Below are 16512 nucleotides of genomic sequence, written 5' to 3' on the forward strand. Positions count from 1 at the left end.
AGTTAGCCGTGTTTCCAGTGGACCCCCCTCCTTGAATAAAGTCTCCTCCTCCTCTTTGCCACTGTTGCTGCTGCCTATTCACTTGCCTTCCTCACTGGACCCAATCCACACCTGCTCCCAAGAGGGCCAATGTCAAGGAGAGCAAAGGCAGCTGCTGCTCCTCCTTCGCTGGATGAAGACAGATGAGCAGATAACATCAGCATGGAGGACCATGTCAAGGAGGCTTTAGTGATTGGTAGTAGGCCTCATGTCAGGGACTGGCAGGGCTCTGGCAAGAGTGTGCCAGCAGAGAGGCAGGAGCCAGGGCAAGAGGAGGGGTTGGAGCTATCAGGGATGGAAGGGGGCACAGGACAAAACAGAGGAAGAGGAAAAGGCTCATCAGGGCAGGGTTGGGAGAATGCCCTCCATTCCCTGCCCTGGTGTCTCCTAGAACCAGGAGAAGCTTGAAGTGGGAAGAGCAGTGATGACTTCCGCAGAGAAATTTCCAGTTGCATGAGCACAACCTGTCAGAGGAGGGTACATATGTTGGTGGAGGAGTGTGGCCTCTCATGCTGCCTCACCTTCTCCATAGGGCACCAACCTGGGAACAGTTGCCCAGGCACTAGAATATGTGTGCCCATGTATTGGGAGCCCTGTAATAATTATCTGTTGTATGCATTCTTTGGCTGGAAGCATGCAGGACATCCCAACAGGGTGGAGCCTGATGATGCTGACCTATCATGTCTGACACTGCTGACCTCAACACCAGCCCTGATCACATCTCTGTCTAGAGGGGATGGAATTAGATTGTTCTGAGAGCTTTCCAAAGGTAAATGGAATTGCTGAGCTAGAGATTGGCAACTATTGCATAGGCCTTAGCAAGTGCCAGAGCAGGCACAGGCAAACTCGGCCCTCCAGATGTTTTGAGACTACAATTCCCATCACCCCTGACCACTGGTCCTGTTAGCTAGGGATGATGGGGGTTGTAGTCCCAAAACATCTGGAGGGCCGAGTTTGCCTATGCCTGTACCAGTGACTCCTGACACCAGTCCTTATTACATGTCTTTTTTGAACTCCACGGAGGGAAATGAATTGTTCTTCCTTCTTCTGATAGCTCTCCAAAAGTGAATGTAGCTCTTGAGCCATTTTCAAATTCAGCTAAGGGGAGTTTGCACATCACCAGTCTCAGCAGGAAGCTAATTTGGACTCCACTTCACACAGCACATGTACCACAAACATACAACAGCAGTCACACATGGAGGTAGCTAGACAGACATTCACCATATTGATTCCAACCACATAGCATGTCCTAAACCAGGCCTTTGGCTGATTAACATCCAATACCCTTTTAAATGTGTTTGTGGGAGGGGAGGGGGGTTATTGGTTTGTTTTTGTTTTTGTTATGCGTTTTGTGGTATTTATCTTGTATTTTTATGTTGTGGACTACCCTGAGATCTGTGGGTGATGGGTGGTATACAAATTTAATATATAGTAATAGCAGCCAACTTGGTGCCAACCAAACTACAATTCCTATCAGCTCAGACCACATGGTTAAACCATGGAACTCACTCCAATATGATGCACTGATGGCCACCAACTTGGGTGGCTTTAAAAGAAGACTGGATAAATTCATGGGGGAGAGGGCTATCAATGGTCACTAGCCACAATGCCTCTGTAGTGGTGCCTCTAAAGTCAGAGGCAGTGATGCTTCTGGTTATCAGCTGCTGGAAATTGCAGGAAGGGAGTGTGATATTGTGTTTGGGTCCTGCTTGTGGTTTCCCACTAGTTGGCCACTGTGAGAACAGGATGCTAGTCTAGATGGGAAACTGCCCTGATCTAGCACAAACTTCTTATGTTCTTATTACCATAGGCCATGCTGGCTAGGGCTCATAACATCTGAAGGGCACATTATTAACTACCCCTGATGCACACATCCACACACATGCACACAGCAAGCAACATGCACACACAGCAGCGACACAAAGATAAATACTGTTGGTGGAGAAAAAATACTGTCACATTGTGTTGTAGATGAAAGAAAAAGAGACAGAGAGGAAGTCACCTTAGGTCATGTCAATTACTCCAGCAAACCTTCTTGGATGGCTGTACATACTGTTTACACTGCTTATATTGCTCTGAACTTTCTTTCCTATTCACCCCCATGAAGCTCCCAGCTAGATTTGACCTCAAGAAAGTCCTGGCACATGTCTGAGAGGTATTTTCTGCAACTTTTATACGAATGAGAAACAAATACTGTTGCTGATTCACCTCGGAAATGTTCTCTCCCCCTCCATTCTTCCCCCATGCTGCATATCGCTTTATGTGGAACATAGCTGTCAGATCCTATCCCACCCCCTGTGGCAGCTTGATATGGCATAAAACAGTTGGAGAACTCACAGATTCCACCGCCCAGGGGCTCCTGAGTGGCTCAGAGCTTCCCACATCACTGTGGTTATGCCTAGGGGGTTATAGCTGAACACAGCTGTGATCCAGAAACCAAAACCCAACCAAGCAAGTTGAATAGCAGGTGAGGAAGAAAGCTCAAGTGTCTGTTTTTTAAGCCCCATCTTCTCAAAGTTCATTGGAAAGAGGGATGAGTTGTTAAACCATTCTGGGAATTGGATTCAGGTCACTGACGTCAGCAGAGACAACCATTCAAATAATAATTGTCTACTTGCACAGTTCTGCTTTTTACGTCCCTCCCCACCTACACCACCATCAGATTAGGAAAGGCAATGGTTGAGAGGGTTCCTCCCTATGTTCTACTGCCACACATTAAAAAAAGGAGGAAGCTGCCTTAAATTGAGTTGGACCATTGGTCCATCTAGCTCAGCACTACATTAACTGGTTGTGGCTCTCCAGGGTTTCAGATAAGTTTTTTTGCAAACCATACCAGGAGATGTTGGAGGTTGAACCTAAGACCTTCTGCATGCAAACCAAATGCTATACCACTGAGCTACAGGGCTCTTTCCCAAGGCAGCTAGCAGTTTTGCATAGTGAACCATCTCACCATCTACCACTGACCTAGACTAAAGGTCTTGTGCAGCAATCTTGACCCTGTCATAGCCTGTTTCAGAGTTCAGCCACTTCTATAGATTCTGATTTCCTAAAATAAATAGATGTTAAAATGATTTTTCCTTTACAGTTCAGTGAATGGACCCAACAATTCTAGAATGTGCTGCCAGCAGAATTTGGCAGAAATTTTGAATGATTTCCCTCATTTCCACCACCTCCGTGGTTGCTTAGTTTATTTTTGGCTGCTATTTTGTTAATGTTGTTAATATTGTTCTATAGCTTATAAATGCTGTATTGATTTGTTAACCATATAACATGACATTTGCTTTTAATTGTGATTTTAGCTTATTTTTAGTTGCTGCTTTGTCAACTGTTTTATAGATTGTAATTGCTTCACTGATGATTTGTTAATTATTCTATATGATATGTGATATAGTTTTGATGTTCTGTGATGCTCTATCATGCTATTCTTATTTCTTGTTTGTAAGCCACTTTGGAATTCATTTGAATGAAAAGCAGCATAGAAATATAATCAGATATTTTCTCCTACTAAACATTATGGTTCATTCGGAATGAGTCTTGGATTCTGTGCTTGCAGTTGCTGAAGAAAATAACTTGGCAGAAATTAATTCTCTCTCTCTCTTTCTCTCTCAAAAATAAACTCACAGATTTTGTCTGTGGTGTATTTTGCCTTCTTTTGGATTCATACCATAAGATCCTAGCATGATACAGTTCTCCAAGGTGCTTAAATAGGATTGTGTGTTTGCATCAAACTGAGCTTAGATGTTTTACTTCATTGCAGCAGAAGCGTTTTAAACAATGGTTCCTAATCACCATGGAGAACAGCTGAATATTTAATAGGGCTTGTCATACAATGCATGACTGATTGGTGCCTAGTTGTGTCATGACCTGAGAATCAAGAGAGTGCTGGGACTCCATTAGTTGCTGTTTTGCAAATGCTGGAACCAAATTATGTAGGTGACCGTCTAAACAGCCAAGTTTGATTCTCCAATATTTTAAAACTTGGCTGGTCAGAGATTGTTGTTGTTTTAAATAGGTTTTGAAAAATCTCATATTGGCAGCATTTTTATTTTGCATCAACTACTGCTGTTTCTTCCCCACAAAAATGTTCAAGCCTAGTTTTGAAAGAGAATGGGCACATATTCTGCAGAACAATTTGGAATACAAGTCATTGAAAGAAGGTAAAAACAAACAAAAGGAGGGGTGGATGTGTCGTCTTTCTTTCTTTCTTTCTTCCGCACAGATATACCATGCCAGAGGGACAGAAGTTTCCAGCCTAATAACCTTCCAAGTTTTGTTTCAGTTTTGCATCTAGGAGACTTTTTATGCTGGATTCCTCCCCCCCCCCAGTAAGATGGTAAGGGAAATCTGTTGTCCGCTATTTAGAAGTTGCTGGACTAAAGATCCCATCATGCCTGACCATTGGCTGCATTACCCATACCTGAGAGGAGCTGGCTGACAACATCTGGAGTGAGGGCCACAGATTCCCTATCCCTGATGCAAGCTTCCCCCAGCAGTTTAATCTACCAGAATCTATAATTAACCAAAACTGGACAGTGTAATTCCACCCACATGTGTCTTGATCATACTTATTAAAGATGATAAAAAGTTCTCTCGGGTGTGCGGCTCTTTTGAAAGCATGTGCACAAACATGCACACACATCTACAGGCACCAAAATCGCCACACATAAAGAAAGCTAAGGCATTTGGAAGAGCTTTTCCTCTTGTGTTTTCTCTGTTGGCCTTTCAGCACTTCCCAATGACTCCTGCTTATAGGTATCAAAGGATGACAAAACTGTTTGTGAGAACAGCTCTCTCAGCCAGGTGTTGTCCAGATGTGATCCTATGAAAATGATCCTATGGTATGATTCTATGCTGCATAACTTGAATTCCCATCAACCCCAGTCATCATGACCCATGGTCAGGGGTGATGGGAACTGGTGTCAAATTACCTTGGGAGGGTGCCAGGTTGGGATATGTGTGCTGGAGTGTGGTGCTAATTTGAAGCACAAACCTGCCTTAGAAAGCAGAGGTGCTAGTTGAAATAGAGTGGGGGGCACAGCAAAAGTCAATGGTGGTAGCTGGTGCCCACTGAAACAGGTAGGGCAGAAGGCAGGTGGAGCCAGAGACAATAGTAGGCAGAGCCATCCCCTGACTATTTGTAAGTAAAAAGGCATGCATGCTAGCTGGGGACAGACTGAGGTTGGTGGATCAGTGCTCCATTCACTGTTATTGACATGTCTTCACTGAGAATCAAGCTATTCTCATTTCATTGTCCTGCAAAATGCACCAATATATATAGATCTCTCTCATTCATAGATATAGATATAGATATAGATGATATATATATATATATATAGATATAGATAGATAGATAGATAGATAGATATAGATGATATAGATATATAGATTCTAACTCGGTTTGTTGTTATCAAGTATTATTCATCACACAGTGTGTTCACTGCATTTGAAGATTGGTTTATTAATTGAGAAACACATTTCAGGATGATTATGAGTTGGCGTAAGTGTTGCAATTAAGTCTTTTCTCAAAGCACTCAGGATGGAGAAGAAAGGAGCTATTAATCTTGACCCCTTGACAAGGAGCACTTATGTAGAACTGGCAGAAAGCATGTCCATCACCAACAGATTACAGGAACGTATGAGGGACTAATCAATCAAAAAAACATGCTCCTATAAATACAGCCCTGTTGGGCAAAAGATGCAAATAAGTTGAGCCAAGCATCCCATAAGTGGTATCATTATGAATGTGGAAATGCAACAGTTATGGGGTTGCCAGGTGCATGCCCAGGGCAAAGTGGCTGCTTTTCATGCAGTCCCCAGCATCTCCAGATTAGGGCTGCAGATTGAGGACTGTAGAGGTGCTGCCAGTCATGGGAATATTAGAAGCTTCTTCCTACTGAATCAGACCTTTGGTTCATCTAGCTCAGGCATAGGCAAACTCCGGCCCTCCAGATGTTTGGGGCTACAATTCCCATCATCCATAGCTAACAGGACCAGTGGTCAGGGATGATGGGAATTGTAGTCCCAAACGTCTGGAGGGCCAGAGTTTGCCTATGCCTGATCTAGCTCAATGCTGCCCATACTGACTGGCAGCAGCTTTACATCATATCAAAGAGGGTTACCTTCCATTCCTATCTGAGGATTAAACCAGGGACCTGCTGTATGCAAGACAGATGCTCTATCAGTGAGCCATGGCACAGTTTGTGTCAACAATACTGCACTGGATGGACCAATCAATGGATAAAGCAGCTTCCTATGTTCCTAAGGACAATGTGGACTTGTCAATACTGCCCTTGTCCCAGAAAGCGTGGCTCTGAGAATTTCCCCCTTGCCCTTCTCCTTTCTCAGGGAAAACCTGCTCTTTTGTGCTAAATCGGAACAATTGTCAATTCGGAGAAACCCCAAATTTCTGTTTGCTTCAGCTGAGACCCCACCTCTCACCAGCCCCACCTTTCACATTTGCCTGGCTGGAAAATGACTGTGAACTCTGATAACAACTCTTGCTTACCTAGATGGAGGTCAGAGAGGAGTATTGTGGTATTCAACGCTAGTCTTACTCAGAGGAGACTCACTGAATTTAAGTTCATTAATGTCAATGATTAATCCCATCCAATGTGTTGCCGCCAGTCTACTGTACAAAGGTAAAAAATATATATCTATTGTTTTGTTCACCCCTAGCATGCAGCCACTGGAAGGTTGTCCAGAAAGAAGTGTGGCCCTCAGGTTGAAAAGAGTTCTGTATCCCTGCTGTAAGCAACGTTGCCCCAATTATATATTGACAGAGGGATATGTTTCAGCTTTCTAGATGCAACTGAGGTAGCTCTCTAGTTGCATAAGCCTAATTGTTGATTAAACATATTTCCCTCCTTGCTTACAGGTGATGATTTATTCGCCCAAGGTTGTGACTCAGAACAAACTGGAGCTTTCAAAGTGGAGCTCAGTGAGAGCCAAATATGGTAAAGCTATGCTGATGAGAAAAACCCCATGCTAGGGTGCTGTGTCTCCACTGCCCCAATAAATTACAGAGCTCAGCGTTTGGACTGCTTCATAAGGGAAAACATTATACAAAAGCACGAAGGCTAAATGGAATAATAGCAAATTGTGTGTTGAGGTTTGATTTACTATGAGGTTTGATTATTGCGAAGTTTACATTTGTTGTACGCAGAGTGGAAATCATGAGAGTGTGGTGTATTGGTTAGAAGTTTGCAGCTGTTGTTTGGGCTGTGACTTGTAAGACCTGGATCTGAATTGGTTTCATGTATATATTTAAACAGGATTTGCCCCACTAAAAGGCTTTTGGAGCAGCTTGTAAAGATCAGCAGTAAAACAGTCCCTGACCTCAGGCTTACAATCTTACAAGGAAAAAGTGAGGAAGAGGAAAGAAGGATGGGGGGGGGGTAGGTCTGGCACCAGTTCATTAAAATTAGTTTAATAAGCAGCTGAGATGGAAACAGTTCAGGTAGCTGGCCTCTAGGAGTTGGTTCAGGAGAGACCAAGGCAGATGGTCACTCAGATGGGACAGGCCTGCTTCCCTTCTCTCCTCTGTTCTGATGGAATAACAATCCACTATGATGGGGGGGACAAGCTCTGCTTCAATCCTATAGTTAGATCAGTTATGAAGTCTCTCTCTCAAGCATGGTTGCTGTTGGGGTAAAACAGGGATGATACCCACTGGCAGAGAGTTACACAGGCCTGGGCCAGCTACACTAAAGCCTGAGTCCCTAGGAAAGGCCAACCAAACCTTAGGGGTGTGGAAAACCAGCAGAAGTGCTCCATCAGAGGATCTCAGTGATCTGGGTGGAGCATAAGGAATTAGGTGGTCCTTGAGGTTCTTTGGGGCCGGTTGTTTAGGGCCTTGCGGATTAACACAAGAACCTACAAACTGGCTGGGTATTAACTGGCAACCTATGAAGATCTCTCAGCAGAGGGGTAGCTTGATGACAGCCTGTGAGTGGTCTGGCCACTGCACACCACTGCACACCACTTTTACAATCTGCCAAGATGCTCAAGAGTCAAGCATTATATTTACCATGGCAATATAACAGTTCCGGATCCAGATCAGATACAAGACCCACATAAAGCACATTACATCAGTAGTAGTTGATCTGTAGTGGATTCACACGCTGCCAATTTAAAGATGGAATTGCACTGCTCATGTGCTTAACTCTTCACCCAATTGTGTCCATGGTTTCCAAATAATCTGCCATGCAAACAATTGTCAGGATCAAGTCCACTTAGCTTCAACCAAAAAAAACCTGCATCATGTGCCTTAGGACCATTTGATGTGTTGTTCTCCAGAGCAAAGTTTTCCCCAGATGGCAGCCCACGTATTAAGAGACCGTTGAGCCATCAGTCATTCCCAGATATGTCAGGTTTCCAGCAAATAGGGCAATTTAACAACAGGATTTCACAGGTGTCAGCTACAGCATTCCAAACAGGAGCAAGAGTCACAGTCAGTGGGGAAAGGTTTTTAAGCGTTCTTACGCTCTCGTTAAATGAGGTTCCACTACATCTGCAGATTGAAACGCGAAGCAGCAAACCAGCATATGCCTATTCTTAACCCTACACAATTTTACTAACAAGCTAAGGTTCCAAGCAGAGCTATTCTTAGCCAAGATTCATCTTGCCCACAGATGGAGACGTGGCACTGTTTGCCGCCTGACATGTTCTGGCTACAAAGCATAAATAAAAGCAGCCAAGCTTCTTGTAAAATCACACCGGATTGAAGTTTGAGAGGCTGGGAACAGACCATATCAAGAATGTGTGTCTGGCAAAGCTTTTAGCCTAGAGGGAAAACACTCTGTAGATGTACAAGCTAGAGTGCCAGCAAGTGGAGACATCTGTCTTAAAATTAGGGGAATTTTTTCTGTCATGCCCCCCCCAACCAATCTCCATCAGTTAATGAAAAAATGAATTGCATTTGAAAATGATCACATGGGAGATAACATTTGGGTGAAATTCTCATGGGTAGGGTGCAGGATTTCTGCCATACTTTCCTTAAAAGACCATATATTATTTAATCAGTGCAAGGGCCTGGTTATAGAGAAACATTTTTGCCTGATACCTAGACATTATTTGTCTTCCACTAGAAAACTCAAATCAGTGAATCGTAGAAAGCAAAATTAATCCTAATGCTTGCAATACAATAAAAGCACCAACAATAGCAATAGTGACAATATCAGCAATAATAAAAACAGTAGTAATAAGAAATCAGCAGTTAGAGCAGATAGCAAACTTAGCAGCAAACTCAGTAGCAGCAAAACAAAAACAAACAAACCACCCCCCCCAAAAAAAAACCCCAACTAGAAACCCCTACATTGGTTTGGCCTCGCTCAAAGGCCCCCTTTTTAAGTCAGGAAATGGGCCATATAGGCCTCTCTGAGGAGAACCTTTGAGTACATTGGCACCACAACTGAAAAGACCCTGTTCCTTGAGCCCACCTACTATAACTTAATAGATAAGAGGGCCTTAGATGTCAAATGGAGACATATTCTATGCAGATAACGGGAAACAATATTATGGCAATGGTTTTATATGTACTTAAATATGAATTTCCAGATAGACACATAAAAATGGGCCATTAGAGTAAATGGGGCACTGCCTCACCAACCTCAGTTTGCCTTCTTCAGCCAGCCCCAACCTGCCTGCCTTCTTTCTTACATTCATTCCTGGAGGTGGTACTGCCTGTAAGCTTCCTCCTCCTCCTTAGTCTCAGTTTTCAGTAGGGAGGAGGATGAGGACAAAACTATAATTATTTGGCACTGTCTCTCATTGGCTGTAGCTTCATCTACTGTTGAGCTCTCTGCTTTCCATCCCACCATCCCAATGGGGATACCACTGCATATCACATGGCCAGAGTCAGTAGGCTTTCGTATACCAGTTAATAGAAGCCGCAGGAGATAAGAGTGCCTTTGGACTCAGTTGCAGCTTGTGGGTTCCCCACAAGCATCTGTTGGGCCACTGTAAGAACAGGATGCTAGACTAGATGGGCCATTGGCCTGATCAAACATGGCACTTCTTATTAATGTGGGAAACAGAACGTGTGAAACTGCCATGCACTGGAAAGAGAGAGCCATTCATTCCAACCCCTATATAGCCTCAAAGGAGGTTCACACATAACAAAAGAGAAAACACACATCTGCCCACACAATCTGCACGAGACACTCTACAGATCAAAGTTGAGATCAAAACACATTGGGCAGAGAAAATAATTTGAAAAGTTGCCTTAGCCTTCTCTTCCCAGCCAACATTTCTCTTAAACGGAAGATTTAAGTCAAACTACCAAGTCTGCAGGAAATGTGATGAAACTGCTGCCTGCCTGATGAGCTAAATAGTGGAGAGAGACAATGGATCAGTCATCCTTTATAACCTCCTCATTATGGCTTCTTTGTCGTCCTAAATTATAGGTCTGTAAAAAAAGGTACCTGGCGTAATTGTCTTGTAAGTCATTGTCGTGACTGCCTCTTTGCTAAATGCCATGGTGCAGAAATGAAGGCTATCTCAGATATTCCTTTGTTATGTGGTTGCATGTGCTGTAAACATTTCGATCAGTTTGCAAAAGGACCTCAATTCTCTGCCACCTCCTTCATTGCATGCCAAGGCTGGATTTAGATTGAAATTGCAAAATATGAAAGGAGTTGGATATGAAAGGAGATAAGAAGAGCCCGGCTGGATCAGACCAAAGGTTGATCTATTCCAGAACCCTGTTTCCTGACATGGGCAACCAACTGCCTCTGGAAAGAGCAGCAGGACATGATGAAAATGACCCTTCCCTACTCTTGTTCCCCAGCAACAAGGCCTCTATAGCCATTATGGCTAGTAGCCAGGGATTGTCTATTTCTTATTTCTTTTTTAAAAGCCATCTAGGTCAATGACTATCACAGCATCTCAAGGAAGCAAATGGTATGAGCCTATATTCTTTGAAGAAGTAGTTCCTTTTGTCTGTCCTGAAAGGGATAAACTGAAAGCAACACAAGTATGGAATATTCCCAAATGACATACCCGCTGGGGCAATCTCAATACATTCAGTCAGACCGCTTTGGAGTAGTTAAGTATGGAGTGTGGACCTGGATTGATGCCTTTGACAAGATTCATGACTACGTAGTTCAGAAAAATGCATGTGATCTAGCAATTATTGTTGTTTCTTGCAGGATGGGTTACAACGTATAAAAACACAATTAGTAAAAAAATGAAAAAAACAGCCTCTCAAATCAGTGAAGCATTCAACACATTACAGGGCAGACACCAAAATCAATTATTTGATTTTCAAGGGTCAGCTGCTCCTGTAACACTTCTGAGTTCATACTGCTTGGATGCAATATGAATTATATTGTTTTCCTTTCAAATGTTCTTTCACAATGCAGAGCATAAAATATTATTAATAGTCTTTGGAAAATAACATCAAGCTGAAGTGACTATTCTCTGTTAAAATGGCTAAAGGACATCCCCATTTAACTGCTAGTCCCCAGTAATCTGCCCTAGCGGCAGGAAAACTTATGATTTACATTTGTTTTAGTCTTACCTTTAAAGAACCTTGTTTCTCTTTTCTGTCAACAAGCAATACTTCTGCTGTATCTTCAGCCTGAGCTGACCGGGCATGGATGAATAAGGCTCTGCCAGTGTCCGATAAATTTCTCAGTGCAACTAAAACCCCATTTGGTTCCACCTTGAAGCCTGGGTTTGAAACTTCAAAGTTCAATTTGTGATTTCCTTGACAATCATCAAATACCACTAGAGAGAGGCAAAAGGGGAAAAAAGAGATAGAAACAAGAGCATAAGTGTCCATTAAATATCTATTATTATTATTATTATTATTATTATTATTATTATTATTAATCCTTCCACACATATCTCAAGGCTATATACATAATGTAATAAAACAGCAAAGAAACAGTTCAAAACTACACAAAAAATAAAAGCAGATAAATTTAAAGCAATAGGAACATAAGGATATAAGGAGATCCTGCTGGATCTGCAAAAGGCTCCTTCAGTCCAACATTCTGTTCTCACAGTGGCCTGTGAGAACTCTCAAGCAGGACCCCTGCACAATATCACCCTGGCAGAGACCTGTTCGCAGGGAAAGCTTGTTAGAACCAAAATGACTTCATTTGTTTCTGGGAAGCACAGCTATCTCAACAGGACAGCTATTCCACAGAAAAGGGGAAGCCACACTTAAAACCCTGCTCCAGGTTAATTCGTAGCAGCATTCTTGAAGGAGAGGTTTTTAATGCAGTGCAGTGACCTAATGGTTATACAATACTTGGTTGGTTTATTGTACCTGGTGTCAGTGAGCAAAAGGGGGGGGGCAGGGCCAATTCTGAGGGAACTTTTGGCACTGAAATCCAATCTGAATTCACAAAGTTTATTTGTATCTGTCAAAAGGGCTATGGCGGTAAGGGCTTAAGTTCTGAGCACTGGGGTAGATATGTTTTAACAGCTTCCCAGTTATTCATGCAGGATGGCTGTGGGAGTCAAAGTGCCTGTGGACTTTTTTTCATGATCCAAAGAACTCTTTGCACAAAAGGATAGAATTTTCTGAAAATCTCAATGTCAAGTTTATCCACACAGATTTCTTCTAATTTCCACCTTGCTCCTTAATTTCAGTGAGAAGCAAGTTCCTCAACAGCACTCATTTTGCTAAATAATATCAATTCCTGCATTGCTATACATGCCACATTATATACATCATTTGATAAACTTCTATCCTCATGCTCACCACCACCTATAGCCGTCTTTATTTCCCTAAATGAAAAAAGAACAACCCAGATGTCATTCACTTTTCTTTGCATCATGGTTGGTTCTATACCTTTTCCCAGGACTACAATATCCTTTTGGAAAGATGGGGCAATCTTATATAGGGTGGGTACATTTTAGACTTTACAGAGGACAATCTGCTATCTGAAAAAGTCCTATATTTGAAGCGTGGTCGAGTGCAAGTCTGGTTTAAAGATAAAGGATCCTAAGAATTGAGTATAGGGGCCTTGAAATTACCCATCAACAGTTGGCACCTAAATGGTAGAATGAGTAGGCTCAGTATTTATATTTAAATTATAATTATAATATTTTTTTCTCAAGTTGCATCTATTAGCATATGCAAAATGTATGCAAATTTATGCCCTTGTTTGTCCTCTGTTTGAGTGATGCATAGGTGGTCACCCTAATGGTTTACAGGATTCCCAAACGAGCCCTCTTGACACTCTAGGACAAAAATACTAGGTATCTTTCACACAATGAAGTCCAAAGAAGTGAACTATTTTCTAGTATTTGTCCAGAGTGAAATTTATTCACCAAAATATAATCAAAAGCAGAGTTAAACAAACTTGAAATATAAGCATCTACTTTGGGAGCAGTTACCCCAGGTTTATAATGTGAGAAACAGCAGGCAAGAACAAAATGTTTTCAGTTAATAATGATATAGTAATCATCCCAGGCTTGGCCTGGGCATCTAAAATCCTTAAGGCTAACAACACAGTGCTGGGTAATAATTTTGTTTCATATTAAGAACCAATTCTGTTTGTTTGATGGAAATTACTGTAGGATGATTGGTTTGACTATCAAAGCGCCTCCCTGAATATATGAATTTCCACACTTCAACAGTGCCATAATTGTTATTGTGTAGACCACTGTAATTATGTTCAGCATGGGCTTTTTCTTATGGAAAGCTTTTCATATTTATGGAATTGAGATCCATCTCTAATAGGCTGCTGATCTGTGAAGCTCTCTGTTTCATTAGATGCAAATGCACCATATATATTTTAATGCAGAAGTTATGAGCTCAGGGCATTCATTGAAATAAAAGAACAAGACTTCCTGCTAAACCAGCCATTCCTCAACCTGGTGCCAACCATCAGCCCCAACAGGAATTGTCAGGGATGATGGGAGATGTGATACAAAAACTTCTGGAGGGTACCATATTAGCCACTCCTGGCAGAGAGAAAGAGAGACAGAGAAAGTAACAGAGAAAAACCCCCACACACATTGGTTCTGTGGAGTAATTCAGCTTTCAGTTTGGGGACACCATTCATATGCCCCTTGACAGACTGAAAGATTGGCAGCAGCATAGAAGTTATGTAGCAGTCATGCAATTGGAGTGTTATGCACAAGTACTTTTCTGGAATAATAAGAACCAATCTTTTGCTCCCCTTGCTGTTTTTGCCTAGATTGAGGAGGAAGACTTTCCATGAGGCTTTCAAACAGCCATCAGCATCCTCTCCCATTAGCGATGGGAGTCTGTATCACCAGCAATCATTTAAATGTCAAAATAGCAACAATACACACATTTAAGTAAGACAATGTAATTAATTCCCTTTTTTGTAATTTGACAAGCCTTAACAATGGCATGCTGGAAATGTAATGCCCGTGAGGGAAATTCACTATTCAGGGAGATGAGGAGATATTGATTAGATAAAGTGGGATTTGCTATTTCTCCACACCTTGTAATTCAGTGTCTTTTTTTATTGAACTGATATTATTCTGGGAAAAATCAATAATGCAAATAAAAAATATAAATGGACACCCATCATATACATATATATATACACACACAGTGCAGAGGACCAATTTACCATTCAGGGTGATGCAGAGGCAGCAAAACACAGCTTCCTGGGGAAAAAATACTTCTCAGTTCTGCCACTAGAGAGAAATATTTGGCCTCCTGGCCCAATGCTGCGCCAAGATCCTATACTAGTACAGCAGAGGCCCTGGGTACCGTTAAATTGGTGTATAGTGAAAATGTCTGTGCACCCTTGACATATCATGCCAGTGAGCTGCTGCTGGCTCCCAGCTTCAGCCCACATATCTGAAGCTACTTTGCTTCAGTTAACAACTATAGAATTTTACTTGTATTATTTCATTGCTGTTTCATAAGGAAAATGCATGCCTGAGACCTAGAAACTGTAAGTATAACATTTTAAAATTACACTGCATTAGTTGAAAAAGCAGTAAAAGGGGGTCAGCTGCTTCACACAGCTGAATGGAATAAATAATGTTCAATAGCCTATTTATATGCTTCATGAACCTGCCTAATGATGGGACTCAATACTCTACTACTGGGGCTATCTGTGTGCTAACCCTACGTTTTGAATCCAGGAACCTAGCCATTTTCTCTTTGTTGTTAACCCACATACATGGGTCTTTAGAAGATTAAATATAATTAATATATTTTACCAATTCCCATCATTATCCCCAATGAAAATACATATTTTTAAAAATCTACCAGTCATATCCAGATGACTCGATCTATCTGTTTAGTTAATTTATGTACCATGTCATATTTCAATCAAAACCTCTAAGTGAGATTATAAATCCCAATGGAAAGGAAATAATGTAAGGGCTACAATGCACAGTTCATTTTCAGAACCAATGTTTTTTTCTCCCTACAATTACTAATCATCATGATAATTCCTCATTTTAAGTAATACAGTTCAAGTAATACAATTAAATAAATGCCTCTAAAACAATGCACTAAGTAAAACAACTATGAATCACAAAAACCACAATCCCAAAAACAAAATTGCTCAACCATTTTGCTCAAAATTGCTCAACACCCATCATATCACTCCACCCACTCATTTTTCACTTCCATAAAACACTCTGATGTGTATATATTCAAACTTTTATTTCTGTGCAAAGTTATTTATTTATTGATGTCTTCTGTATGGCTCTTCTGATACCCCTAGTCATGCTGCCTCTGCCAAGTGAACATCTTTATTATGTTTAATATGCCGTATGGCTCAGAATAGGCTCCAAAACTCAGCATGAGGAGAACAGAGTCTGTGCCAAGCACCTTCCAATGAAAAACAAGCTATATTTCATTCATCCTGTTGCTCCTTTACCAGTCTGTTGGCATTATGTTCAGCGTCAGGTCCTTCAAGAAACTTTTTATATCTGTATTCTACAGTGTGTGTGTGTGTGTGGTATGTGTTTTTGTCCGCCAGTTGACATTATGTGTACTACAAATTTAATCACAGCTCTCCCATGGAGCTGAAAAACCTCAAAAGGAAAGGGAATTCTAAGTCTTCCCACGTCTGACCCAAATAATCATTAAAAAACAAAACAAAACATGACAAAAGCAGCAACAACATACAGATACATTGAAATAAAATACAGGTCAATTCTCCGGGTCCAGAGAGCTGATACGCAAACATTGTAGTTTGTTTTCTGATCATTGTTCAGAAATTCATGGAAAGGACTTGAAATATGGGCTACTGTCAGCCATGAGCTAAGGATGTGGTGGTCAGAAACTTTGTCTGACATACTGCAAAGTTTAGGTTTCACTACCCTGAATCTTCTTTAGAGCTTCCAATGAATATTCAAGCAAGCAAGCAAAAATAAAACCTTAACATTCTCAAAGACTCTATGTCCCTGACAGTTAGAACACTTTAACACTGATTTGTGTTTGTAGCAGTGGATATTTGCCCTTTGATTCAACTCCCTAAGGATTAAGGCTGTGGTGCACAGCAAACTTGGGGAAGGGGT

The 16512-nt window shown here is 41.6% G+C and overlaps 1 protein-coding gene across 2 annotated transcripts in view; it reads right to left on the reverse strand.

The window, feature by feature from the left end:
• Positions 1 to 16512, reverse strand: part of CDH13 (cadherin 13) — a 657553-nt gene that overhangs the window by 364236 nt on the left and 276805 nt on the right. For both annotated transcript variants that reach the window (XM_081924041.1, XM_081924042.1), the window contains exon 3: positions 11558 to 11766. In XM_081924041.1, coding sequence (XP_081780167.1) covers positions 11558 to 11766 — 209 coding nt within the window. The remainder of the gene's footprint in view (positions 1 to 11557; positions 11767 to 16512) is intronic.

The sequence above is a fragment of the Podarcis melisellensis genome (assembly GCF_964234715.1).
Source record: "Podarcis melisellensis genome assembly, chromosome: 8".
NCBI classification, from domain to species: Eukaryota; Metazoa; Chordata; class Lepidosauria; order Squamata; family Lacertidae; genus Podarcis; species Podarcis melisellensis.